This window comes from Propithecus coquereli, unplaced genomic scaffold (assembly GCF_000956105.1).
Source record: "Propithecus coquereli isolate 6110/MARCELLA unplaced genomic scaffold, Pcoq_1.0 Scaffold165, whole genome shotgun sequence".
Lineage (NCBI taxonomy): Eukaryota > Metazoa > Chordata > Mammalia > Primates > Indriidae > Propithecus > Propithecus coquereli.
In genome coordinates, this window is record NW_012141080.1 from 4,053,344 (window position 1) to 4,068,364 (window position 15,021).

The 15,021-nt window shown below is 45.2% G+C and overlaps 1 protein-coding gene across 1 annotated transcript in view; it reads left to right on the forward strand.

Moving 5' to 3' along the window:
• The first annotated feature begins 9,767 nt into the window (after nt 1-9,767).
• Nucleotides 9,768-15,021, forward strand: part of VAT1L (vesicle amine transport 1-like) — a 133,645-nt gene continuing 128,391 nt past the window's right edge. Inside the window, exon 1 of the mRNA XM_012641529.1 lies at nt 9,768-10,082. Coding sequence (XP_012496983.1) covers nt 9,850-10,082 — 233 coding nt within the window. The 5' untranslated portion in view covers nt 9,768-9,849. The remainder of the gene's footprint in view (nt 10,083-15,021) is intronic.

The following is a 15,021-nucleotide window of genomic DNA, read 5'->3' on the forward strand; positions in this document are numbered from 1 at the left end:
ACAGAAATCCCTCTTTCCCTAGAAGTGTACCCCAGTTTGAGAGACCCTGTTGAGTAAAGAAGCAATGACATCATACAAGGGCAGTGCAATGCACTGAATGGTTATATTCCTTCCCCATCCAAATTCAAATGTTGAAATCTTCAACCCTAAGATGATGGTATTAGCCAAGGCCCAAGGTGGGGCCTTTGGGAGATGATTGGGTCATGAGAGATTCATGTTCTTATAAGAGAGATCCAAGAGAGACCTCTCACCCCTCCATCATATGAGGACACAGCCAGAAGGCACCACTCTGGGAATCAGGAAACAGACCCTTACTAGACATCAAAACTGACGGCACCTTGACCTTGGACTTCCAGCCTCCACAACTGTGAGAAATACATTTCTGTTATTTATAAGCCATTCAGTTTATGGTATTTTGCTACAGCAGCTGAATGGACTAAGCAGCCTGAGTGAGTCACAGCGGCTGGAGAAGGGCATTAGCAGCAATGTGCTGGGTGTATGTATTGGAGGCTTCAAGCTTTGGCACTTGGATGCACAGGTGCTTTTTGTTTCTCCATCGCGGCTTATCCTGGTCAAGGCATCACCCCCTCCACCACATCCTGCTGCCTGTCTCACCGTGGGCACCATTGAATTAAATGCTTAAGATAAAAACCCAACTTTGCTCATGATAACCAACTAGATAAACAGCCACATGCAATGCCAAAACTCAAAATCAATATCTGAGAGGCTGTCTTTATTCCGAAAGGCAGGGGTATATTAAATTAGAGTGTGTCCTTTGATATTTCCCTCCACAAAATATGGACAGTCTCTAAAACAAAATTGTCCAGAATGATTTAGTAGCCTTCTAATATCAGCTTCAAATTTATTCGTGTGTCTGCAGTGAGATGTGCATGAAACAGCCTTCTGAACTCATGAAAAGGACAAACTGTATTCCAGGTTGGGAACATTCCCCTGGTGTGTGTTGTCACATCAATAGCTATCATTTCCGATCAATGTTGTTTCTGCAGAGATAGCCCTTTGCCAGGCCACTACCAACATAGAAGACTAATGTGACCTCAGCCCCTGGGCTGGAAAGTCCCCTGAGCATCAATTAGTTCAAGGACCTTATTTTACCAACCAGAACAAGGACATTTCCAAAGTCACACAGGCAGGAAGTCAAAACCACAGGCCCCCTCTCTCCTGGGATCTAAGTCTCCATGGCTTGCAGCATGGTTTTTTGACTTTGGCAATATTGACATTTGGGGCTGGATAATTCTTTGCTGTGGAGGCTGTCCTGTGCACGGTAGGATGTTTAGCAGCACCCCCTGGCCTCTACTCATTACATGCTTGTAGCACCAGTTGTGACATCCAAAAATGTCCCCAAGGGGCAAAACCACCCCTGATTGAGAAGCACTAACTTAAAGCAAAGATTGCAAATCAGAGCCACGTGGGCTAAATTTGGCTCTCAGACATGCTTTGTGCATCTTATGTAATATTTGTCAGGATTTTATAAAATTGGTGTATTTCACATAAAAAAAAATCCAGACTTTTGGCTTCTTGGGAACATTGGGAAGGCCTGGCAACCTGAGTTCACATTCTCACACGGCAGTGATGGACCACGTGGAGTTGAAGCCACCCCCTTAGAAAGCCATCTGCACTCCTGGGTGCCACAGTTCTCAGCACTCTCTACTGTGCCCCACACCAGGCCCACTTCAATTGTTTCATGATCTTCTCAGGCCCGAATTTAGATGTCTTCTCAAAACTGTTTGTGGGTTTCTTTTCTCTTGAGGGCAGGGTGATAGCATTTGTTTGTTTGTTTGTTTCTTAGTGCCTAACCCTGAGCAGACAGTCAGAAATACTTATCCACTGATTTATCTACAGGAGCTTTTCCCAAAAGATATCCTGCCAAATGCTGGTCTTATGACCTTCAAGGGAAAAGGGCTAGAAGCCAAGTAAGTTTGGATGAAGCCGTATTCTGCATCCCCTTTTGAAGATTTGAAAATTGTGTTAACACAAGACTATAAATCTGCATTAAAGAAAGCTGTTTGACTGTACTTTTTCAGAGTATCCCAGGCTAATTTGATCATAGAACCCCCTTTTACTCTAGTATCAATCAACATCCTAGGAAGCCACTCTTCCATTGAATAGACTTTAGAAAAGGTTGGACTCAAACTCAAAACTTTTCAAATTAAATACGGTTGTTGAAATATTAAGCAATATGACAAAGGAAGTTGCAAAATACTAACATGTAAAGAGGGTATTTTCCCCCCAAGCATAGACATTTATTTGGATTACCTCTTTTAAATTCCCCCACAAATTTGTGAAGACAGTGTGATCGATAACTACATCTTACAGATTAGAAAGTGAAACAACAGAAAACTTAAGGAACTTGATCATGGTTACATGGCTAGGAAGAGGTCAAGCCAGGAACGCAGCCTGTCTGACCCCAAGGCCTGTGTGCTTAGCTTCTGTTCACATTGCCCTGCCTCCCTGGGACATTGCACCATATTGTTTACGTGTCTGTCTCCCCACTCCAGGCATGTGCCAGGCCTTATTCGTGAAGGAAGCAGAAAGGGAATTATTGTTCATTGATCAACTATTATGCATGGGAAATAATACTTGGAAGTGTTTGGCATAAATATCTGGTGCAGTTTTCACATCATACCTGAAGATTAGGTATGCTGATTCTCATTTATTGGACAACTCCCTTAACCGCTCAGAGCCTAAAATTCCCATAGCCGGAAAGTAGAAACCTGGGATCTGAACAAGTCCTGGAAACAAGGTAAGTGTTCCAAAGTGGGAAACAGTACAAATAGCTGATTGCAATAGAGTCTATCTTAATGTTGTTGCAAACATTTACATGATCTTTTGTGGAATGAAGTATATAATCTTGCTGTTAATTTCCCATTATGCCAAGATTAATAGAATGTAAAGCCTTCATAAACTATTATATGTAAAAAAAAAGGTAAGTGTTCCTTCCACTTTCTTAGTGCATAGTAAAAATGCAGGAATTGGATGGATGGATGGAGAGATGACTGGATGAAGGATGGACAGACAATACTTCTTGCCCACTTACTTTGTGTAAAGCACCCTAGCACGCTCTGTGAAGAGGAGGGGCAAACTAAAAGGAATAGGGCAAGATTCCTGCCCCTGAAGAACATTTCCCTATATCCTGGGATTTAAGCCTTCTAACCTCAGAACAGGAAAGGCAAAATTTGCCCTTCTCATATTGAGCATTTTCAGCTACATTAAGGTCTTATAGCTTCCCAGAGTTATTGCTCTGAGAAAGCCCCAACCAACTGGATGTGGGCCAATGCGACAACAAAGGAAACAAAACTCTCAGGGAAATCAGCCTTTAGCCCAAACTAGAGACATCAGGGAAATAAGGGACTGAGCTAGCTGGAGGGCTAAATTCATTCTGATTTGTAATATGATGCTCTCAGCTCCTAGGAGGGGGAAGTTCAGGGGAGGAATTCTCCTCCTTTCTTGTTTCTTTTAGAACCTATTTGAGGAGTAAATGCTTTGTTTCCTTCTGAACTTGAATTTTACATCCCTATCCCATTATGATTACTCACAATGATCTATATCAAAGTACTTTGGGGAAAACAGCTCTCTGCAGCATTTGGAAGAAACAGACAGCGTTATTGCATGGTGATTCAAACAAGAAATCATGCAGCATCATACTAAGGGAAAAACCCTAGGTAATATTCAGGGGAAGAGGGCAAAAGAAATCATTCAGAAATTATCCTTTAGCATGAATGAGGTTTCAAAAACATAAACTACCTGATTTAAATTTTTTACTTGGTCCTTTGTGGTATATTCCCCTCCTCACTTGGCCAACCATGTTTACTGAATGATACAAAACAATCGATAAGCATCTCTCTGTGGATTATAGCTACTTATGGAAAAACGAGTAAGAGCAGATGAAATGTTTCTAATTCTATTCATACATGGTCAGTTTAATAAAGAGCTAATGATTTTCAGGGCCCTAGGAGTAGCACCTTTTGGTTAGGGTTTTCCTGTTAACTTCCATTATAAAATTGTGGTTGAATTCCTACAGAGAGAAAATCCAAGAGGGTGGAAATCTATGTTAGGAGTTGTTGAGAGGGCAGCCTTGAGTCCCAGAGACTGGGGTCTTTGGATAGTGCTGCGCTGTGGGGAGGAACAGGGACTCACCTTCATTCTTCACACAGTCTATCATTCATTTGTTCACAGCCCTTAAGTGGCATCTGTGGAAGGTACTGCTATATCTCCTAATGTTATCTCTCCCCTTCCCCTTCAGTTATAGAACCCTCACCTTTACCTGGGACATTGTCACTTAACTAAGAAAGACTACATCTCCCAGCCTCCTTTGCAGTGGGCATGGCCATGTGACTAGGCTCTGGCCAATAAAAGGTAAGTAACTGGATTATGGTGGATTCCCGAAGAGATCTTAACACAAAGATATAAATCTTTTTCCCCTGCCATCCTGCTACCTAGAAAGTGGACATGATGGCTGTATCTCAATCCATGGAAATGAGGACCAATCCTTCATGAAGTATGGAGCTGGAAGGAATATTCATCCTTGATGATTTTGTGCACCTCCATACCACCCTGATATATTCTATCTTCTTTAAGCCACTTTTAATTTTATTATTATTTTTTTTTCTTATTTGTAGCTGATTCTAATATTTTACCATTACTTTCATAGTGAACTCTTTCCCGACTCTCCAGATAGCAATTTGTATTTCTCCCTCACAGCACTTACTGAATTGATAAATGATGAATTACTTCTGTGTTTTTTGGTTTAATATCCGTGGTGGAGATTGTCAGTGTCCCACCTACACCCTCTTGGAGCTCACCATGGCCATGCACAATGACCCAATGGCTTCTTCCAACTGTAAACAATTGCAACTCTTTCAGGACAGCTTTGTCTAGCTGCCAGTTCCCAAACAGCCCCTGTGCAGGGCAGGCCAGAAATGGTAGATGGTTGGTGCCCCCAGAAACCATCCTCAAACAAGGATTGACAGGAGTTGGTGGATACTCCATTTACCTTGCCCCTTGAGGTGTGTTCTACACCATCTCCTAGAGTTCCCTGGTAGGATTTAACCTGAATTACGGCAGTGATAACCTGCCACGTAACGCACCTTGTAGTAACTTCTTTCCCTTCCCTGTCTCACTTCCACACACCACTTCCAGCAATTCCTGGGATCACCTTTCCAATAAACCATTTGCACTCAAATCTCCAAATTAAGAAAAGTTTGCTTCTGGGCAACCCAATCTAAATCAATATATGCCTCCTTGACTAGGCTGCTAGCTCCATGAGGACTGAGAATATGTTTGTATTATTCACCACTTTATCTCCAGTACTTAGCAATAGCACGAGGTCAGCACTCAAAAGATGGTGGATAAATACCAGTTCACTTTTTTTCCTCTCTGACACAACTAGAGTTTACCGCATGTGACTGGTCCTACAAGACATAAATAGGAAGCTTATCCTACCATCTTCAGAATGGGCTGCAGACCTCTCCAGTACTTCTCTGAACAACATTATTATGTTACATTCAAGGCAATTATGTTCCGTCATCTTTTAAATGGCATCAACACAAACTATAAGAAATTATGGCACACATTCTTAAATATAAGCCCCTGGATTTTACTAAGATCTTCCATTAGCCAGAATCTTCTACCTCTTTCCATTACTGGCCTTATAAATTTATCTCCTTCCTCCTGACCTATTCTATGGCATTCTTATGGGTGAAAGATAGAGTAACACATAAAACAAGAGACATTATAGCACAGTGGTTAAGCACTCACATTTCAGAGTGCTTGTCTCCAACTTCCAAATCTCAACTCTACCACCTACCAAGTAGGCAATCTTGGGAAAGTTTCTCCGACTATATTACAATAAATTTTCTCCTCTGTAAAGTAGGGATAATAGTGCCTATGGCAAAGGATTATGTTGAAAATTAAATATTAATAATATATGTATAATGATTCTAATTGTATGGAAGATGATGTAATAGAATAAATATTACTAAAGGATATAGTTGAAGACATTGTCTGCTTCAAGTAATACATTAATATTTCTCTAGAAAGTTACTGAACCATTTCAAACTATTTAGAAAATCATTCCTAAAAATCATACTAAGATTGTTTCCCATATCTTCTTACTCAAAGACCTCATCTCTATTGTACGACACTCCCTTCAGATGGCCAGTACCTTGAGGGGTTCCTGTATTTATGTGGCCATCTGCACTCTCCTTCCCTCTCCCTGCCCCCTTACACACACACACACACACACACACACACACACACACACACACACTTTCCCAGGCCATTTACAAGTTAACAGACCTGAGCTGTAATACTATGTTTCACCATCAGTGGCTGCTGTTTGATGTTATTCTGCAATGTAAGGAATTTCACAATTAAGGCTGTGAGTGAATGCCCAAGAAATCAATTTTATAAATTAAAAATTGATTTATTGTGTTTATTTGAAAGTACGCCATGCAGTATGGCTCTTGCCACATTCCATCAGAGATGAGCAGAGTTGAGAATACTTAATAGCGGTATATAGGACTCAGAGGAGGGTATTCCTCCCTAAGCAGCACAAACTGGGGTGTGTTCCCTCTGGGTTGCTGTGATAATCAGCTGCCTGCCAATTATAATCTGGGGTTTGTAAACAGCCAGAAGATTTCCTTGGAGGGAGTAATTATATTCCCTTTAACACACTAAAAGACAAACACTTTCTCTTAAACATGCTGTGTGCTGACTACAAAGTAGATTCACTTTCCTAATGCCAAAGGAAAACACTCAGAACCGAGGCAAGGGAACTTGGTGGGACAGAGATATGAGGAGGCCAAGAAAAGAGCACAGGACATCCAAAAATGCCATGGAGTATTATCAGTCAAGGGCAGAACTGGTTTGACCCATCCAAATAAACATGCACGGTGAGATGTTAACAGCATGGATTTGGAGGCAGGCTCACCACAACCAGTGTATTCAGTATATTCCTTTGAGCACAGTCATTCACCATGTTAACATTCAATTTCCTCTTCTGAGAAAGTGGGAATAGTAATTCTTATTTCATAAGGTTATTCTGAGGATCAAATTATAAAATATACCTAAAGTGTCAAGAACAGTAGACACCCCCAAAACAATAACATATGTTGCAGATGTTATCAGTGCCAAAGCTACATCCCCTTGGAATTCCCTATTCTCCTATGAAGAACATCCAAATTCTCTGCCTGGGAATTCTTTCAGCCCAGAGACATGGGACAGGATGGAAATGCCAGGGAGATAACACTTCCATTAACAGCTCTTGGACAATCAAGTGTAGAATTGAGTGAATAAATACCTATGTCCTCACTCTTTGGGTAGGAAAACTCTGAGGCTTGTTCCACGCCGTCTCTCAAGGATTCCCTGTGGGCTTTGAGCCCTATTTGGCCGTAGCAGTAACCTGCTTATGAATGCACTCCGAATTGGCTACTATCAATTCTCTGTCTTACTTCCCTGCTTCTCAACTAGAGCTTCCTGGGATTACCTCCAAAATAAACCACTGGCACTCAGATTCTTGTTTCAGGATAGAATCCAGCCTAAACACTATATTTCACAATGTAAACAGGATTAACAATTTGGGTCCTTGGGTTTGCAATAAAATGCTCAACTCACTAACCAAGCCCTGTCTATTCATCCTTCTTTCAACTCCCTCCCTTCCATTCCACAGCCATTGCCTCGGCTGGGGACCTTCTCCCTTGTTTTGTTTTTGCCTGCATTATAATCTCTAGCTGATCTCCATACCTCTAGTAACTCTATCACCTAATCCATCACCCACTTACTACCACAGCTATCATCCTAAAGTGCTGTTCTGGTAACACTCTTCCCTTGCATTTGTTTTTTAAGACTTTAGTGGTGCCCACTGCCTCCATGATTATATCTTAAATTTAACAGCATGGCAGAAGACCTCTCAGCCTCATGTCCGGTGAGGGCTAAATACAGCCAATGCTCTGCCTACATAGAACAAACCAGTATCTTCTCAAAAGCCCTTTTACCTGTCCCCTTTCTATGCGTTTGAATGCGCTTGTGAACTTTTCTACCTGAAGAACCTGGCTCATCCTTCAAGATCTAGCTCAAATGTTACCTCCTCAATGAGGACTTCTCTGACTCTCTGTACAAGTTAATGGTGTCTTCCTCTGGGCTCCCACAATAGCATCCGCAGGCACTAACTCATTCATTCATTCAACAAACTGTTTCTGTGCATATTCCACCATGTACCCATCATGAGCTAAGCCCTAGAGAAACCATGCTGGATAAAAGCAGAAGCAGCTTCTACCCACATACAGTTCATAGTTGGACAAAAGAAACAGACATTATCAGGTAATCATATAAAAGTTAGTTACAAAGTGACGTGAGAGTTCACAGTAAAATATACAGACCCAGCCTAGGGGTGGGAATGCCTTCCACAAGGAATGGGCAGTGGGGTGTGAATAAAGTGGGAGTTAAAATCAGATGAAGGAGGTGGAACATACATCCCAGGCCAAGGTGACAGCAGGTGCAGAACCCTATGGTAGGAGGAGACATAACGCTCTTTTTGAGAAATAGAAGACCAGGGCATTTAAAGCAAAGAGGCACAGAGAAAATGGAGGGAGAAGAAGCATTTATATCATTCATGATGCCGTATCCATTTGTTGACTATGTCCTTCCTGCCTTGTGCTTTGAGGTTGAGCTCCTCGAACATAAGGACTGCTCATCACTGAAATCTTATCCATCCCAGCACTTTGCACAATGCAGAAAACAAAACTAATGTACCCAATTTATGGATGAGGGTGTTGAGGCTCTGGAAGGTTGAATGAGTCGCTGAAGATCCCAAGGCTGGCAGTGGCATAGCAACTAGAACATATCCCTACCATTCCTCAACTGCATCTCTTTCCTTGAAGTGCCACAAGGCAAACCACTACCCGCCCCCCCCCATTTTTTCAGAAAATCCGAGTTTTTCTATGAGCTCTTTTTTCCAAAGGGCTATTTTCCAAATAGCAAAAAACAAAGCAAAAAGCCAGTTATTACTCTGTGTGTGTGTGTGTGTGTGTGTGTGTGTGTCCAGGAGTGGGTACCCATTGGTCTTCTGGGGGTTTGGAACAAGAACAGGACCATTTTCTGGCACCAGAGTCTTTCCTGGAGCCTCTTTAAAGGCCCAAGATGGTGCAGGTGGTGAGAATTAGCCATCGTAAGAAAGCCCCTGGTGGTGCCCGGGAAGGAGCATCCTGGCTGACCCTGGAGGTCCGGAGGACCCTGGATCGGACGCTTCAGGGCAGTGAGTGGGACCTCAGGCTTCCCGCTTCCCGACTCTCTCAGCCCTTCCACCCAGAACCAGAGGGTTGGGAAACAGCCCAATTTCCCGACTATCCCGCCCGCCCCCGCAGACCCGCGGGAGAGGAGGCAACCTTGTCGCGGGAAGGCATCCTCCAGGCCCAGACATTCATCTCTGTCCATTTCAAGGCGCCCCAGCCCGCGCCGTATATAACCAAGTACTGCGCCCACGACGGATGACACGGTGGCCTTTCTACGTGTGTTTTATTTATTCACAGGTCTTGGGCAAATCCGGGTTTTAGGGCTGCGATCAAGAGCCTAATGTGAGACTGCTTCAGGAAGCGGGGTGAGGCTTCGTCTGAGCAAGGACGGGAGGTGGGGGGCGCAGGTGGGGCGGACGGCGGCTCCGCTCTTGCGAGGATTACGGCGGAGGCTGTGGACCGCGGCGCCGCGGCTCGCAGAGGCTGCAGCCATTGCACAGCGGAGCATCCCACATTCAACAGGAGGAACCCGCCGGAGACGAGCCCCGAGCCCCCCGCGCCGCAGCCCCCGCAGCCCGTGCGCCCCGCGCCCCGGCGCACCATGGCCAAGGAAGGCGTGGAGAAGGCGGAGGAGACGGAGCAGATGATCGAGAAGGAGGCGACCAAGGAGCCGGCGGAGGGCGGCGGCGGCGACGGCTCGCACCGCCTCGGGGACGCCCAGGAGATGCGCGCCGTGGTGCTGGCCGGCTTCGGGGGGCTCAACAAGCTGCGGCTCAGCAGGAGGGCCATGCCCGAGCCGCAGGACTGCGAGCTCAAGATCCGCGTCAAAGCCTGGTCCAGTATCCGCGCCTTTCTCGCTTTCTCTCTCTGTGCGCGCGCCGCGCTGCGGGAGGGCTGGGAGAGCCTCGGCGGGGTCGCTGCCCCGGGGACAGCCTCGGCGCCCCCTCCGCGCCCCAGCCGGGTCTCAGAGCCTCCCCGCGGCCGGCCAGAGCTGGGGAGCATGCGGGGAGGTGGCCCCCCGTGTCCCCAAGCCAGATCTAGGGGTGACCAAGAGAGCATGTGAGCTCTTGGGGACGGGGAGGAAGGTGGCACCCAGATTGCGCTGCCGGAGTTCTCCTTCGGGTAGGACAGCACAGCCGCCAGCACGGCGGAGTTGAGGGTTAACGGGATTAAAAAATAATAACCGCAGGCTTACAGCGTGCCAGCCGCCCTTTTTAAAGTTTTACGTGCGCGATCTTATTTAATACTTCCTGGGACCTAATGAGTCAGGTAGCCGCAGCATCACCCGTCGCAGGTGAGAAAACCGCCGCACCGAGAGAATGAGTGATTTGCCCAAGATCACTCAGCTGCCACTGAGTGGCTTGGCCCAGGATTGGATACTCGATCTTTTTAACCTCTATGCTGTTGTCCTGATGGGACTGGGACGGGGTGCACCGCTGGGTCCCGCCTCCCGCACGCTTCCCTCCCTGTGGCCTGGTATAGAGAAAGGAAGTGGGAGGCAAGGTCAGGTACCCAGCCTCCAGGCTTGGTGAGGGGCGAGGCCAGCTGCAGCCCAGCTCTCTCCCTCCCCCACTAGCATCCTCCGTGTTTCTCCCAGAGGGGAAAAAACCCTGATCCATCACCTTCGAACTCCTGATCCGGTCTCAGAGAGAGCTCTGCTCTCTAAGCTGCCCTCCATTCCCCATTTCTCCAGGGGGAACTTCTCCGGACCCACGCCTAGCTGGGATTGTCCCGGGAGAGTGTAAGCCTCTCTGTGTGCGGGCACTATGCCATCATATCCCTGAAGTTCTGGGGAGGGCGGACCCAGGAGAGAGTCCCTGAACCCAACACTGTGTGTGCCTGTGAAACTTGTAAGGGGAACTTGCTGCTATTATGGTGAGAGGATCCCGTCTCCTCCCATCTCTGTGTTTTAAAGCCCCCAACACACACATCGCTCCCTAAAGGAGCAGCCGGCTCAGGGGTTCCCAGGTTAGATAAGAAACTCAGAGTCTGTACCAAATCTAGAGACAGGAAAAATACAAAGGGAAGTCCCCTCCCCTTGGCCACGCTGAGAGCACCCAGGCTTCGTTCGCCAGATTAGAAGGCAGCTGGTGGGAGAAGTGGGCAGTGATCTCTGGCTGGCTCCTGATATATGCAGCTGGTCATATCTGGGCCTCTATGGAGGATTTGGGGTAAGAGGCTTTTGCAGACTGGGGGATCCTGTACAATTGTTTCTGTTAACTCTTACTGCACCCAGCTGATTGATCCCAGAATGCAGAGCTTATATCTGCCCTTTCACTGATAAAGCCACGATGCCTAGCAAAGTGCTTGGCACACTGTGTCCTAAATGAGTTATTGTCTAATGAATGGATTGAGGAAAGAGCTTGGAGGGGGCTTGTGGAGTCATTATTTTTATTCACTTGCTGGTGGAAGAGCTTCTGGTTAGTACAATTAAAACCCTGCTATATTTATAACTCTCCTTCCTTAACCGTGTCACCAAAAAATAATATGTATATACACATATATATGTGTGTATATATGTACATATGTGGAATTTGATATATATATATGTAATATATGACCCACCCTCCAAATTGAAGATTGGAATCTAGGACTCTATGTCTGAGTATATGCGGGCCTTCTGGAAAGTATCCAGCCACGTACTGTGAAAATTACGTATGACAATGGCTGGATACTTTCCGGACAGCCCCCATATATTTGGAGAGTGAAAAATAATGAAGCTATTTTTCAAAAGAAAGAGCATCATCTGCAGTACACATGTCTGTGTTCTCTAGCCTTATGCTAACTGCATAACTGCTGAAAGGAACTGTTATTGAAATAATAAATGTCAAGATGAAGGCCAGGAGATTGATTTTTCAAAGCCAGACACACAAGCCTGTTCTTCAGTGGAGCTATACACACAGACACACACACACGCACACACACACACACACACACGCGCACACACACACATTCAGGAAGCCGACCAGGCACAGGGGTACCTTTGGAATACAGTGTTGCAAAGGGCCCAGATTGATTTTTCTTTCACCAAGCTGGAAGCAGAGTTAATCGGTTTTGCAAAGGAGGGTTGGAATAAGCTTGTAAAGATGGCCTGCTGGGCCCTTCCTTCTCCGCCGGGCTGGGATTGGCTGGCCAAAGATGCCCATTGATTGAAAGTTTTAGCCTTGGGATCCAGGATGACTCATTCTGTATTTTTATGAATCAGCGAATGGCTGCCTGGATGAAGGTCCCCCTTTTATCTGCTATTTTTAATAGAAACCTTTTATCATCAAATAGAGTATGCTTTTTGCTTGGGAAGAAAGCATAGTCCATCTGAACTGGTATTAGTCAGAGCTGGAATGAGAGTTCCAGTTGGTTACTCTATAAATTTTATGGAAATAGAAGAGACGAGGTGGGAAGAAATACATATTTTATCTCATTTACCCTCTCTCATTCATGGACCAATGGGACAGGTATTTTTCCTATATTACAGAAGAGCACATTTGTGGCTTGGAAACATTGAATCATTTGCCAAAAACATCACACAATAGTAGAGTTAAGATTTGAATCTGCCTCTCCTTCAAGCTTTGCTGTTTTTCTTTTATTCTGTTTTGTCTCCCTTGGTGGAAAGGCCATAAGAAATGTGATTCTCCTCTCTGAACCTTTGGCATGTACTCTTGATTTCTTTCCTTTCTTCAGTGTATATGGTTCCTTTGATCTTTTTATGTCTGGCTTAAGAGAACATTCCCTAGCTATTCCCAAAGTAATATGACTTTTCCTAGAAAGTGGAGACATTTTGGTCAAACACAGCTCAAAAAGAACTATCACACGAGATTGGGGATTGCAGAGTCTTCTGTCTAAATTGTTTTGAAAACTTCAGCTCTGATGGCAGATCTATGTCTTCAATTATTTACTGAATAATTTATTCAGGAAGAGGTTTAAGTAGCCAAGTGGAAAAAGCATGTGGACTTTGAAGAAAGATGGATTTGGATATAAGCTTAAGCCACACCTCTTCCCATGCATGTGACCTCAGTGGTGGACATGTCCCAACTTCTCTGAGCTTCCTGAGCTTCATCTGCAAAATGGGGATCATAAGATGAACCTCGTGGTATTGTTGAGAGGATCAGATGCAATAAAAAGACTGGCTTTTTATTGGCATTCAATAAGTAGCAGTTGTTGTTACTGTTGTCATCATTGCTGTTGTCATATCTAGACCTAGATGACATATGCCTCTCAGTGACCTGACAACCTGGGGGCCATCTTTTTAATCATGTAATATAGATAATATTACGTCCCATCTGCTTAGTGCATAAGAGTCAGACTTTCCTAGACATGAGTCCCAGCTCTGCTACTTGCTAACTGGATGTCTTAGGTCTAACTCCTTGAAGGCAGAGCCTGTCACAGGAGTGCTTTTCCAAGTGGCATATTGAAGGGGTGCTTCCAGGGCTATGGGAGCAAGGGAAGTAGGCTATGACAGAGGAAGGAGCTAAACAAGGGTGTGGTCACACCTCGATCCCACCCCAGAATCAGTCCTACCATGAAGCCAAGGAGCAGAGGGAGCCATTTGTGTCATTGGCTGTGGGCTGTTTCCTAAGTGAGGGCATGGAACCTCTCAAGCAGAGGTGGCTTCTATTTGAGTACAGTTCTGAGCTGGGGACAGCTCTGAGCCTTGAGCAGCCAACACGTCCAGAATTGGGGAACGGTTGCACAACCCATAGAAGGGATCCGGATGAGGCAAAGCGAAAGGGACACAATTCGCAATTACTCCTGGGTAGCTGGAACAAACTGGAACTGTCTTAGGCAAACCAGGGTGTGTGGTTCTCCCCTAAGTGATAAGGATCACATCTGTGCCTTTGCTGCCATCAGTCTTGTCACAGTGGAGTGCCTCTTGGACAGCGGCCACTAGGATTTGAGGCTGGTAGAGGGTCTCCAGGTTGGGCTGCAGGAATGTATTTAAGTGGCCATTAACAAGCCTTGTCTGGTTTGTGGCTCAAATTGGCTTGTGGTAGAAAGGCACTAATGGATTGGGGACATTTATTTTCCCAGAATGATTTACAGTGAGAGGCTACATGAAACTACTGGAAAGAGACCAACTGGATGAAAAATGGTTCCAGCGAGTCGTGGTTCCATTGGCTGAGCTGAAAATGGGCCGAGGGCAGGCCACACCAGAAGAAAGCCACCAGATTGGTGGGATGCTAATATACCACCGGTATATAGTAAACAGGAGACAAGAGAAGGGACAAACATTTATTGACCAGTTGTTATGAGTCGGGAACTGAGTTGCCTGCTATATACGCTTTGTTTCATTTCATCCTTGTGCCAACTCAGCAAGATCAGTATTACTCTCTCTATTTTAAAAATGAGGGCACTGACATTTAGATGAAGGCTAAACTAGTAAGTGGAAGAGCTGTGTGAAAATCCAAGTGTGCCTTGTTCCTAGACTCTTTATGATTGGGAGTGAGAGCATCAGAGAGACACAGTGACAAAGGCATAAAAGAGAAAGACAGAGACAGAGAGAAGATGAGAAACCAAGAGACAGAGAGAGGCAGACAGACACAGAAACAGGAATATAGAGGAAGAGCCATGAATACATTTCATTGATTTGAAATAGAACTGGTAAGACTCAAAATTGCACAGTGCCATTTTGCCCTTCCCCCAAAATGGCCATTGCGTTTCTGCACCACTTCCATTTTGCCTGCACTCCTGAGGATGGGATGTTTGGGGGAATCCACCTAGGATCGAGTTACTATGACTATGGACCCAGAATACCCATGCTGCTCAAACGAATCACCAT